This window comes from Balaenoptera borealis, assembly GCF_965194805.1.
Source record: "Balaenoptera borealis genome assembly, chromosome: 1".
Taxonomy (NCBI): domain Eukaryota; kingdom Metazoa; phylum Chordata; class Mammalia; order Artiodactyla; family Balaenopteridae; genus Balaenoptera; species Balaenoptera borealis.
Window position 1 is genome coordinate 180,352,337 of NC_138860.1, and position 13,567 is coordinate 180,365,903.

Here is a 13,567-nt window from a genome sequence, read left to right on the forward strand (position 1 = left end):
CTTTCTTTATTTTATTTTATTTTTATTTTTATTTTTGTCTGTGTTGGGTCTTCGTTTCTGCGCGAGGGCTTTCTCCAGTTGTGGCAAGCGGGGGCCACTCTTCATTGCGGTGCGCGGGCCTGTCACTCTCGCGGCCTCTCTTGTTGCGGAGCACAGGCTCCAGATGCGCAGGCTCAGTAGTTGTGGCTCACGGGCCCAGTCGCTCCGCGGCATGTGGGATCCTCCCAGACCAGGGCTCAAACCCGTGTCCCCTGCATCGGCAGGCAGACTCTCAACCACTGCGCCACCAGGGAAGCCCATATTTTCTTTACCAGGCAGAATCACTGAGTATAATTCCAGAAAAAGGGATGAGGGGTGAGTCAACCCAGTTTCTGATCTTCATGTCACCACTAAGCTGCTGTAACCCCGGCCGAGCTGCTCGGGGCCTCTGTTTCCCAGCTGGGATGGGTTGAGATTCAACATACATTTCTGCTTTAGCTGGAAGGAAGCGGTCTTTTCTCTGGAGTTGGGGTCAGGACCTTAATGTAGCACCCAGAGGGTCTGGAGTGCAAGCCTGCCCCTTTCCTTTCTCCCTTTTCTGTCGGTCACTCTCTGTCCTGTGAGGCTGCCACTGGAAAGTGTGTCTGTCTGCATGCACTCGTCCCCCTGCCAGCAGTGCCCTCAGAGGGCGGGTGGTGCAGTGGCCCTGTCCTCCCGCTTGGGAGGGGAGGGGAGACGCGTGTAAAGAGGATGGAATTTCCAGCTGGGTCACCACTTTACCCACGTGATTCTGGGCAAGTCCCCCTCCCCCTTGAGGCCCCCTTCTTGCTCCATTTATTAAACGAGCATGATAGGTCCTATCTTATACGGCTTGTAAAGAATCTGAGTTCGTAACTCTAAGTTTCTCTCCCTTTGGTTCTCTTCCTTCTTCTCCATTCCCCTCCCCTTCTGCTGGCTTGATTTAAAGGCACAGAATGACCTTGTGGGGGAAGGACCACGTGATCTCTTTTATCTAGTACTAAAGGAGGGAGATTAATGTTAGCATCTCGTGCCAAGTGAATGATAATGACAGGTGACATTTATTGAGCATATACTATATGCCAGACATTTTTCTAAGTACTTTATATGCGCTCTCTCATTCAGCCCTAAGAGGTGAGTGCAGTTATGATACTCATTCTAGAGACAGGCCACCCAAGCACAGAGAGGTTATGTAAATAGCCTGAGGTCACACAGCTAGTCAACAGCTAAGCCAGAATTTGAACCCAGGAGAGTTTGGCTCTAGAGCTCACCTCTTTAACCACCTACCACACAGTCCTGCCTCTTGGACTGACCAGCTTGAGATCAGTAGAATATTTAGGAGAACCATCTGCCTTGGAGGAGCTTCCAGGAAGAAGGAAGGAAAAGGAATTGAATTCACTGAGTTTCTGGTCTATACCTGACTCTGTGCTGGGCTTCTGACCTACGGAAGCAAAATTACCTAGTGCATCAGGCCTAGGTCCAAATCTCTTCTCCAGGACTTATTTGCTGTGTGACCTTCAGCAAGTTACATAACCTCTCTGAGACTATTTCCTTACTTGTAAAATGGATCTAATGCTTCCTATATGGCAAGGTTGTTGTGAAGATCAAACTAGATGATACATGCAAAATGCTTAGCACAGCCCTTAACATGTAGAGAAGATCTGGTATATGGTAAATTCCTAAATATAGGAATGTTGATATTTATGCAAATTCTTGCATATGGAAACATTGCTATTTAATTTGTTACACACATCCTGTAAATTGTGTAATTATCCCCATTTTATAGTTGGAAAAACTGAGTTCAGATGGGTTAAGCCACTTGCCCAAGATCCCACAGTGGGAATGTGGTAAAGCTGCAATCTGAGCCCTCGAACACTTTCAACCCCAAAGCCTTTCAAAACTATGGCTGTCACTGGGGAAGACTGTCCCTGTGGTCAGAGAAGGAAGGTCTCTGGGGGAGGTGGAGTTTGAGAAGGCGGGGGTAGGGGTACCGGTCGGGAAGGGCTCCTCCAAAATGCTTTTTGTCTGTGGCCCTGGGATCTCCAGGATCGATGGAGGAAGAGGTGGGAGGGAATGGGGGCCTTGGGTGGGGACCACAGATGCCTGGGGCAGTAGGAGAGGGGGAGGGGAAGGAGCAGAGGGGGGGCAAGCCTCCTGAGAAGCTCAGCCCCAAGGTCAGATGCAGCTGGCAGCCCAGGGCTCCGCTGTGTGTGCTGACATTTAGGCCTGTCGCTGATGATTGGGCCCATTTGGAAAAAATGCGTGTATTTTGCACATCTATTTCCTTCCACCCATCACTCAGGGCTGTCTTCCCTAGAGGCAACCAAGGGCATAATACCTGACATAACAGCTTAAGCGCTTTTTGGAAGACTCCCCAGCTCCGGGCTGGGCTGCAGGGCTAGTCTCTCTAGCTCCATCTCTGTCTCTGTCTCTGTCTTTGTCTCTGTCTCTCTCTCTCTCTCACTATTTCTCTGCCTCTGTTTCTCTGTCTTTATCACACTCTCTCTCTGTTTCTCTCTTTGTCTCTGTGTGTGTGTCTCTCTTTTTTCTGCTTTTTTCTATGTGTCTGTCTCTCTGACTCTGTGTCTCTGTCTCTCCTCTATCTCTTGTCTCATTTCTATCCACTCCCCACTTTTTCAACATTTCTCTTCATCTCATTCAGTCTGGATCTTGGTCTCTTTTGAAAGTTTCACAGGAGCCCAATTGGATTGGAGAGTTCTCTTCCAGAATCCCTTCCTCCAGGGACCCCCTTCTCTGTCCCCTCCATCCCTCATCTCCAAATGCCTCCAAGGAGACTCCTGTCTCTCCAGGATGTCTGATCCCAGTGTGAGCCTGACCTCCAGCACCCCAAACAGCTCTCCTCGGCTGGCTGTCCCTGTTCCCTCTCTCCTTCCTTTCCCTGCCCCCTTCTCCAAGCCAACCCCATCCTCGGTTTCCCTCTCTGCTCTTTCCAGATCTCCCTCCCCACTCGACCCCCGACCCACCTTCTCATCACTCAGAACCACAGCCCTCTCCCTTTCATTTTCATCAGCTGCCAGGGCTGTTGGGGGCGTCAGCCCCGACACTGGCCTTCCCATCCCTGCCCCCATCCTGGAAATGTGAAAGTGCGCATCCAGGTCTGGGAGTCATGTGGGACTGTCAGCTTCCCTGCAGGGGCGGAGCCTGGAGACCCTTGTTTTTGGTTTTGTTTTCTCTGCTCTGTGTACATGTGTGCACTTCATAAAACGTACAGCCTTCCTGGGGTCAGGATGGCTACTCTGAAAACCTGGGTCCTCGTGTAGGAGCCATGGTTGACGATTCCATGTCTCCCCTCAGCAAGGTGGCTGTGACCCCTGGTGGAGACGGCTGCCGGCATCACAGTAGCCTGCACGGTGGGCAGGTCCCCAGATCTGTTCCTGCTCAGCCAAGAGCCCAGCCGGGGTGGAAGCAGGAGGGCTGGACGCCTCCAGCCCCATGAGGTGGGTTGGGGTAGAGGAGGCATGTGACTCCTCTCGGGGGTGTGTGGGGCCCCGAGGCACAGTACCCCAAGGCTGAGAAGACGGTGACCCCAGACCTCGCTCCTCTCGCGGGTGCACAGGCGGAGGGAAGAGGTACAGCAGGCGCCGAACCCCCGCCCTGGAAGCGGCAGCACTGGAGAGCGTCATGTGCCTCCCCTACTTCCTGTGACCAAGCGTTCGTAGCTCGAGAGCCCAGGCCAGGGAAGGGTGGTCCTGTCTTGGGGCCGCCGCGCATGGGACTGCCAAGTTCTCCTTGATGAGCCCAACAGCGAGGGCTCGGCTGACCAGGAGGGGGATGGAGGTGGCCCCCTGGAGGCCTAGCATGGGTCTCTGCACGGACCGACACCTGGACTGACTGACCTGGAGCCAAATGGTGAAGGTGGCAGAACTGGCTTTGATGACCCTTCCTCTCCTTCAAGACCTGGCTGTGAAGTCACCACCTCCTGGAAGCCTCCCCTGACCTGTCCAGTCAGGACAATCTTTCACCCCTTCTGTGACCCTATTGTATTCGTTCACGTTTTTGTTCCAATACTTACTACATGGCATTTCAGTTGTTCTTTTCCTCGAATCTGTCATTCTGGATGGATCAGGTGCTCTTCACAGTAGGATCTGCCCAACTTGTCTTGGTGTTTCCCCTGCCTGGCGCAGAGCCCGAAGAGGGGGATGGTCAGAGTCTGTCAGATGAGTGAGTAAGCAGGTGGGCAAATAGATGAAGGATCCGCCTCCCTGTCAGGCTGGGCTCAGGGTCACCCAGCCCTCCTTCCATCCCTGCAGTCCTAGGTTGAATAAACCATCCTTTTCAGCCTGCTCAGGGCTCAATGTCCTCAAACTCAGACCCCAAAGCAGACGGCCGCCCTACCCTCTGTGGACCTCAAGCCTCCCAGTTGGCTCTCTCTGGGCACGTCCCCTGCCACTTTCTGTGGTTCATCCACTTGCTGCTGAGATATTAATGCACTTTAGGGGTCAGCTGAGCCCAAAGACTACACTGTTAATAAGGGAAAGCAATTCCAATTTCATGCCTACATGGGCTTCCCTCTATTAAGACAAAAAGAAGGAACAAATCTTTTTTTATTCCTTCCAGAAAACAGGCAGAGGCATTGTGTAACATTGGCCTAGGTAGGATTGCTGGCAGGTAACAGAAGGGGGGGCAGCTGGCTCATGTGAGACAGAGCAGGGCTTTGGGGAAGAAGGAAGTCGGTTGAGGAGGCAGGTGGTGCAATGTAGTTGTTGCTGCTGACCTGGCCTGGATGTTTATATTAATCGATATGAGAGAACTTTCAACACTTGAAAATCATCTTCTTTACTGTTGCTTGCAAGATGCAGGCAGCCAAATATGTATCAAATGAATGGATCGTTTAGTTGTTACATTTTTGAAAGAGAAATTGCAGTGAGGAGCCATTTGGGCTTCCCAGTTGAAATGAGAGCATGTCATGGTGGATGGGAAACCACAATTCCAGAACATCAAGTTCAGAATGTGGGGTTGTTGTAGATTGTAAACATGGCCCTAATTCCGCCTCCTGACCTGTATCTGCACATTATACAGCATGGCTTTGCAGTTCTTCTCATCTAAAAGTGGAATAGATTCCTGCACCCCTTGGATCTGGGCTGGCCTTATAGCTTGTGTTGGCCAATACAGTGCAGCAGAAGTGACAAGAGGGCAAGTTCCCCTAGGTCAATGGGGTGTGACAGAAGTGGTCCATGCCACTACGAGGCCTGACCCTTAAAATCATCCTGTGTGATTATATGAGTTTCCTTTCGCTGCTGTTAACAAATTATCACCAATTTAGTGGCTCAAAACAAGGAAAATTTATTCTCTTAAGAGAGTCCTGGAAGTCAGAAGTCTGAAATAAGCCTTATAGAGCTCAAAGTATTGGGAGGGCTGGTTCCTTCTGGAGCCTCTGGGGTTGAACCTGGTTCTTTGCCTTTTTCAGCTTCGAGGCTGCCTGAATTCTTTGGCTCATGGCCCGTTCCTTGCATCATGACAATCTCTTGCTTCTGTCATCACATCTCCTTCTACTGCTTTCTTGCCTCCCTCTTTTAAGGACCCTTGTGATTACATTAGGCCCACCTGGACAACCCAGGCCAATCTTCCCATCTCAAGATCCTTCAATTAATCACATCAGCCAAAATCCCTTTTGCCAGGTAAGGTAACATATTCGCAGGTTCTTGGGATTAGAATGTGAGCATCTTTGGTGGGGGGGTTATTATTCTGCCCGTCATTCTGATCCTCCAGCCCTCTCTTTCCCTGCCCTGCAGATCGTAGAGGCCACATATTCCAGTTGGTCTAGCTACAGGTTAGAAGAGGACTACCCAACCTGCCTTGGGCTTTTCATGGGCCCCAAATAAGTTTTTATTGTGTTAATCCAGTAAAACTCTGGGGTTAATGTGTTACCGTAGCCTAGCTTCTCCTAGCCAGATTAACACAGTCTTCCAGGGCTCTCCTTGGTGACCCTCAGGTTTTGGCCACAGCTCAGAGAGGTCAACCCCACCCATCTCCAGACACTCTCAGCCCTTCCCTCCAATGGCTGAATGGCATGGGGAATCTTCTAGTAGTTGAACAGGAAGTTCTGGAACCTCTACCATTGACGTATATGTGACCTTGATTGACGTCGGCCTTGGCCATGTGACTTGCTTTGGCTAAAGGAGTGTTCAGGGACATGATAAGCAGATGCCTTAACTGTGCTTGCATGTTTTGAATTTTTTTTCTTTAGCTATGATGATCTACCATAAGAGGATCAACTGTCAGACAGCCACAGCCCCTTTAGCCTGGGCCCCAGAACAAACAACCGTGGATGAGGCCTGTGCCCAACCCATACTCTGGAATTCAGCCCAGATAGCCTGTTGCCTGAAGCAGAGCTGCCCAAGTGAGTCCAGACTATATCAGCTGAACCACTTTTTCCTAAACGTAAACACAATCATAAATGCTTGTTGTTGCATGCCACTGCGATTTGGGTCCCTTTGTTATGCAGCATTATTGTGGCAAGAGCTGACTATTACACTTGGCCCTGAGGGAACTTGAATTTCCTGAGTAGAGTCCCTGGCCACTTCCCACAACTGGATTTGTGTGAAACAAGGAGCTGCCCCTCCACCCCTCCTCCAGGGAAGAGCATGCCCTCCGTGTCCTTCATCACCCTCCTCAGTGCCCGTCCCAAGGCTGCATGTCCGGAGGTGCCCAGTTGCTGCTATAGAACAGGAAGAATACAGAGCCACAGACCGAGGTGGGGAAAAGTGTTCTGTTTTAATTAAACCGACCAAAGAAGCCAAGACATGGACAGAAAGAGACTAAGAACAAGACTGGAAATAGTTTAGAAAAGAAATGAAAACCAATTGCAGAGATGTCAGTGCCAGATGGAATGGAGGGAGCGGGGCTGAGCCTTCACGTCAGCTCCAGGACCACTGTCAGGGCGAGCACCAAGGTGAGCCGGATGCCAGCAGGGCCAGACGTGGAACCTGTGCAGGGAGCAGCGTCAGGGCCTGTGACCCACCCACTTTGCTTTCTGGTGGGGCACGGGTGTGTGTGGAGCCTGGGGACCGCAGAGCTTTGAAGGGCCCCGGCCAAGAGTCTGGACTTCAGTGTTGGGATGGGTTGGGTTCAAATCGTAGCTCTGCTATCTGTCCCACCTGATTGTGCGTGATCTCTTCCCTGTCCCAGGCCTGCTGGGTGGAGGTCAGGCTCCCTGGTGGCCATCAGGACGCTGCGGTGGGGATTAGGAGTGGGGGGCCTCCATCATGAACTGTGAGATTGGCTCACTGTGGGAAAGGGAGGGCTGGCAGGCCTGGGAAGAGTGTCTGTGTCCCATGGGGTGGTGCCCAGCTCGGGGGCAGCTGAGGGAGGGCAGTATAAAGGGCCCCACCATCCTATGAAGTGGTCAAGGGCCCCAGATCACAACCCCACGGTCAACGCTAGACACATCTTGGGACCATGGCAGCTGAGCTCTCTGAGAGAGACTTGGTCCCTAGAAATCCCTGCCAGCTGCTTAGGGATGCTTAATTGGTTTAGGGCCCACTCCTGACCTTTGACCCAGACTCTGCCCAACTAGAGGTCAGTTATGTGCCTACGGCATGAGGGAGGGGCAAGGTCATACAAAGGGGCTGTTTGGGGGACGAGAGCTTTTAAGCTAGAAGCTCTGAGAGTGGAGACTTACCATTGGAGTCCTCCGTTCCTTTTGGGATATTTGGGTTTTCTGTTGGGAAGAACAGAAAGAGAACTAGAGCGTGGATGGCATTTGGAACTCGGCAAAGGAGGCCCCTCATCCAGCACCCGCTGTGGGTGTCATGTGCACCCTCTCAGGGCAGCCACACAGCCTCTGTGGGCTGGGTGGTATCAGCCCCATTCTACAGATGGAGAAACTGAGGGAGGGGAAACAGTTTGCCCAGCGTTGCCCAGCTGCGAAGTGGTAGATCTGGGATTTGAACCCAGGGTTCTCTAGCTCCAAAGCTGTTATGGTTTTAACCACTGAACTGTTGTGCTTCCCTGTGGGGCACCCTCTCAGGGCAAATTTACGGGACTTGGGCCCCTACTGCTCCCTCCTCCTCGGGAAAGCTCCAGCCCGGGGCCTCCCCGGGTAGCCCTCCCGATCCCCTAGTTGGGCGCAGCGTACCAAACACGATGAGCCGGGTGTGTGTGTCGGTGGAGCCCAGAGGGTTCTGGGCCATGCAGCGGTACATGGAGCCGTTGAGCTCAGCGGGAACCCGCTCCAGCACCAGCTCCCTCCCATCAAACTCAGCGCTGCCATCCAGGAGGCGGCTCCCGACCCGCGTCCATGTGAACATGGGCTCTGGGAAGACTTCGTTCTGTTGGCCAGAGCAGGAGAGAGTCGGGTCACAGGAGGGACCATTCTGCCAGAGCAGGAAGGGGCCAGAGGCATGGCCTGGCCAGGGTGGGTGACACATTTTCATCTGATGGGTTGGGACTGGCTGCCCAGACCCCAGGAAGGAAAGGACTCTAGGGCTGGAAAGTATGTCAAGATCCATGTGCCATGTCTGCTCTAAGTTGTAGGTGGGCGAGCAAATCCACGCGTGCACCCCGTGCCATTCCTCGTGGAAGCCAATTCTGCCATTACACAGATTAGGAGACTGAGACCAGCTGGCTGTGCTGGAGGTCAAGGGGAGGGTCTCAGAGCATGCTGCCAGGAATGCTGGTGCCCCGCTGGTGCCTGATGACCTCCCGCCACCCTTGCAGATGCTCAGAGAGAGGCTGACCTGAAATCCATGGACCAGAATCCTCACTGTGTCCCCGACCCGGGCTCTGCTGGGCGTCATCATGATTTTGGGTCCTTTGGGGGCAACTATAGGGAGAGGAAGGCCAGGTCAGAGAGGTGTGTGTCTGTGCGGGGGAGAGGAGACTAAGCAAAGAAAAGAGGTGCTGGGGGAACGGGAGAGAAATTTCCCATCCAGATCATTCATTGATGCCTGCATTCATTCATACACATTTCCCGAGCCCTGGCTGGGACCTGGGGATTTAATGGTGTACAGAGTACAATCCCTGTCCTTGTGGGGTTCACTCTCAGTGGGGTCAAAGGACAAGCACAAACCGGTGTAACAAGGGGTCAGATCGGAGAAGCCCAGGGGACAGTGGAGTCAGGGACACCCAAGGGAGGTGCCACCTGGGAGACGACTCAGCAGCTAACAGGGAGAAAACTGCTCCAGCAGCCAGTTCTACTCAAAACACCCACACTCCTACCTGCACTAAACCCTTGTGAGGTGGGGTCCTGCCATTATCATCCCCATTGTATAGCTGAGTTAACTGAGGCTCAGAGAGGGGAAGTAACTTGCCAAAGTTCACGCAGTGAAGAAGAACTGGGATGAAATTTCTGGTCTCATTACTCCTACTCCAGAGAGCCTTCTACCAGGTTAATATGCCCAGTGGGGTTTTTCTGGAATCTCTGGGTTGGCGGTGAGTGGAAGGTGGCAAAATGTGGGGGGAACCATCTCCCTCCTTGGGCCTGGCCTGTGTCCTCCCTGCCTCTCTTCCTCACCTGCTTGTATCACTTCTTTCAAGCCCCTTAACTTCTCTGAACGTGGGAGACAAGATGCCCAAGGGTGCTGCCCTCCTATGAACCAGAGAATATCGGGGATGGAAGAGCCCCTGGGATCACTGAGTCCATGCTCTCAGGTTTCAAATTGGGAAACTGAGGCCCAGGGGTAACGAAGAGGCTTATCCAAGGTCACCCATGGAGCCAGTTTCTCCTGTCCCATGACTTTTGTGCCAGGCTTCTTTCTGCCAGATCCATTCATCACTCATTCATTCATTTAACAAGTACTTATTGAGCCAACTGTGTGGCAGGCTTTGGGGCAGGGCTGGGGACGCAGTGGTGATGGAGACACATGCCTGCCGACACACAGCTTACACTTTAGTTGAGGAGACATTTGATACACAAATAAGTACATGAATAAAAAACTACTGGAGAGCCATGGCATTGTGTGGAGAATTGGACAAGTGGGGAGTGATGGTCTGAGTGTCTCTTCCAACGAGCTGACATTTCAGCTGAGATGAAGCTCCTGAAAAGGGTTCCACGTGGAGGGAACAGCCAGGGCGTGGCGCTGAGGTGGAAGGTCAGGGGTGATGGGGGTGGGGACGGGGCCAGACCCCATAGAGCTTCCTGGGCCAGGGGAAAGCGATAGGGTTTGGATCAGAGTGCCATGCTCTGTGCCACTCTCTTTGGACATCTTCCAGGGGTGGCAGCAGGAGAAAAGCTTTGTCCCCAGGCCCTGGGGCTGGCCTGGGTTCTCCCCATCTGCCCCACCTGCTACCCGAGCCTCTCCTTCCCACTCAGAGCTCTCAGAGCAGAAATCAGAGCAGCTGGCAGATGTGGGTGATTTCCTAGGCACTGCCAACCAATTTCACTCTCTGAGAATGAAACCAAAGGACTATTAATTAAACCACAAGCAAGACACCTTAAGGACCGTGTGGGGCGGAGGGAGGCATCAGCAGGAAAAGCCGGGCCTGTGCGAGGGGAGGGAATGGCAGGGAAGGCGCGGGCAGCTTCCGATGCTGCGTCCACCCACTTAAGAAAGGAGTCTAGTCTATGTGCCCCTGGACCAGTCACTTCCCCTGGCTTTTCCCAAACACAGGGTGGGAACAGCCAAGGCAACCCTTGCCCACCCACCACACTGGGTCATTAGGAATATTGGGAGATGGTGGGTTTAAGGGCTAACATTTGTCCAGAGCATCCAAAGTGCCAGGCACTCTGTGACACACTTTATGCACGACCTCATTTACACTTCCAACCTCTTGAGATTGTCCCCATAAGGCAATGAAGGCTTGGGGAAGTCAAGTAACTTTCTCATCTTTTTAATGAACATTCAAGTGCTGTCAAGGTCCCTTTGCAGGTGAGAAGCGCTGCATAGGGCCGTCTGGCCCTGGGTTATTCTGTCTCCTCTTCTTGTCCTGCTGCGATGGCACTGTCCTGCTGCAGCCAGCAGGGGGCGTGGAAGGGCATCCCTGTCCCGGAGAAGCGTGAGCCGGAGGACCAGAGCAGACAACTTCCTCTCCTAGGTCAGATTCCTAACTGTCTCCGTTTCTAAAGGTCCCGCCCACCCCCTTCAGGCCACGCCTGGGTCTCCTGGCCCCAAAGGGAGGGAACTCACATTTATCAGGTGCCTGACATGTGCTAGACCTCATTCTAGGACTGTCTCACCCATCTTGGTGCTTACGAGGCAGGTTGCCATGAAACCCATTTTGCAGGCTGTAAAACTGGCTCCCAGGAGGGCAGTGACTTGCCCGAGGTCACACAGCAAAGAAGTGGTAGGGGCGGGACCTGAAGTTACATAGGTCTTTAGAGCGAAGCTTGGAACCCAGGGGTGGAGGAGGGGGAAAGCTGGATGCCTTCTTCCACGTGGGCAGCCAGACCCCTTCCCTGCTGCCCTGAGCTGCCAGGTCCAGAGGCTCCTGTGTGGAGCTGACCCTGAAAGGCAGAGGGTGGGTAGGCAAGGGGTCTGCTCTGCCCTCACTCTTCCAAGCTCAATCCTGGCAGCTGCCGACCGGCAAGAGCCTTGGTGGCAGGTGGCCCCTCTGACTCCTGCCCTCACTGCTGCATCAAGATGCTTCTGGAAGCCAGGCCAGCTGGTATCACCCGCACGCTTCCACCATGTGCTGACACCCATTAGCAGCTCCTGGCAGTCAAGTCCTGGCCCCTCTCTCCTGCCCCTAGAACACATCACTGAAGGTACCTGAAGGAAGGTTCTCAGCCCCTGGGACTTCCCTCCCCTCAACCCCTGGACATATGGGAAGAGTGGGAGTCAGGAGACCCAGGATTGAGGCCTGTCTTCTACTCTCCAGTTACGGGACTTGGATGAGTCAATTCAACTTGTTGGGCCTCAATTTTCTCACCTGTAAATGGGGAGAATAGACTGCTATCCTACTATTTGAGGAGTTGCTCTGAAAATGACAATGGGGGAGAGATATGAGATGGAAATGTGAAATGTGAAGTGGTGTGCATCTGTTCAGGGACGTACAAAAAATCCTGATTATTTAACTGCTCTCTTTACTCTCCTTAGCATTTTGCTGCAAGGAGAGCCTTGTGAAATCTCACGGAAAGCTCCTCTAGGCGTCCCACCACAGGAATTCTAGGTGTTCACTAAGACAACCACTCACTCATCTACCCACTCACCCACCCACTCACCAACCCACTTATTCATCCATCCATGCATCCATTCGTTCATCCAACCAAGCATTCATTCTATCCATCCATTCATCACTCTATCATATTATTCATCCCTCCATCATATCATTCATCCATCCATCCATCCATCCATCCATCCATCCATCCATCCATCCATCCAAGCATTTGTTCTATCCATTCATCTATCATTCCATCATATTATTCATCCCTCCACCATATCATCCATCCATCCATTTATCCATCCATATACCTACCCATAAACCTACTAATCTACTCACGCACACATTCATTCATCTACTCTAACCATCTAGTTCTTTATGCCTAATCTGTGTCGATCACTATGCAGGGCAATGTTGGGGAAACAATAATGAATAACAACAGTAGCTTATATTTACTGAGTACTTACTCTGTCACTATGCTAAGCACTTTGTATGCACACCTTGTTTAATCTTCACAACAACTCAGAAAAGTATTAACTAATTGATTATTAGGGAAGTTTATTAAGTCATATGTTACAGATTGTGCTGAGCCCTGCAACATGTGAAAAAGGCAGGTAAAGACCCTGCCCACTGCCCACGTGCAACTTAAATTCTAGTGGAAGATCCAGGCAATAAGAAAATATATCATATACTTGCACGTGGAGCTAAACGCAATGCCAGAAAGCAAAGCAAGGTAAGGAATTGATGGGGCCAGGAGGAGGAGGCTGAAATATGGTGTTCAAGGAAGGAGCCTCTGAGTAGAAGATTTGAGCAGAGATATGATGAAGGAGGGATTGAGAATACCTGGGGTAAAATTAATCTAGGCGGAAAGGAAGGACAGTGCAAAGTCACAGAGGTGGGTCTGAGCTGGGCATATTCAAGGAAGAGTAAGGAGAAGCCTGTGGCTGGAGCAGATGGGGCAGAGACGAGTGTGAAAGATGAGCACGTGGGGAGGTGATTTTAGATGTGATGGCAGTCTAGAGGATTATTTTGTTTTGTTTTGACTTTCATATGTTTTTAAATTGTGAGGAAACTCACATAAGGGGAATGCACTGTTCTTAAGAACACAATTTGACAAATCTTCATAAATGTGAACATCTATGTAACCACTATCCCAACCAAATTTGAGAACATTCCCATCCCTCCAAAGTTCCCGTGATGCCTCCTTCCAGTCAATTTCCACCCTCCACAGGTAGACATTGTTCCACTTTCTATCCTCAGAGGTTTGTTTCATGTTCTAGGAGTTCATATAAATGGAAGCGTGCAGTTTGTACTCTTCTGCCTGACTACTCTCACTCAGCACAATGTTTCTGAGCTTCATTCACGTTGTTGGTGTATTAGGAGTTCATTCATCTGTATTGATGAGAAGTGGTTCATTATATGAATATATCACAGATTTGTTCATCCATTTTCCTAGTTACGGACATTTGGGTTTTTTACAGTTGTTGTTGTTGTTGTTATGGGTAAAGCT

At 51.6% G+C, this 13,567-nt stretch overlaps 1 protein-coding gene across 2 annotated transcripts in view; it reads right to left on the reverse strand.

Moving 5' to 3' along the window:
- Positions 1 to 6,713: 6,713 nt before the first annotated feature.
- The window catches only part of IGSF21 (immunoglobin superfamily member 21), a 249,547-nt gene continuing 242,693 nt past the window's right edge, over positions 6,714 to 13,567 (reverse strand). For both annotated transcript variants that reach the window (XM_082403017.1, XM_082403018.1), the window contains exons 7-10: positions 8,697 to 8,782; positions 8,096 to 8,288; positions 7,640 to 7,678; positions 6,714 to 6,944 (exon numbers count right to left, since the gene is read on the reverse strand). In XM_082403017.1, the coding sequence (XP_082259143.1) occupies positions 6,871 to 6,944; positions 7,640 to 7,678; positions 8,096 to 8,288; positions 8,697 to 8,782 (392 nt within the window). In that variant the 3' untranslated portion in view covers positions 6,714 to 6,870. The remainder of the gene's footprint in view (positions 6,945 to 7,639; positions 7,679 to 8,095; positions 8,289 to 8,696; positions 8,783 to 13,567) is intronic.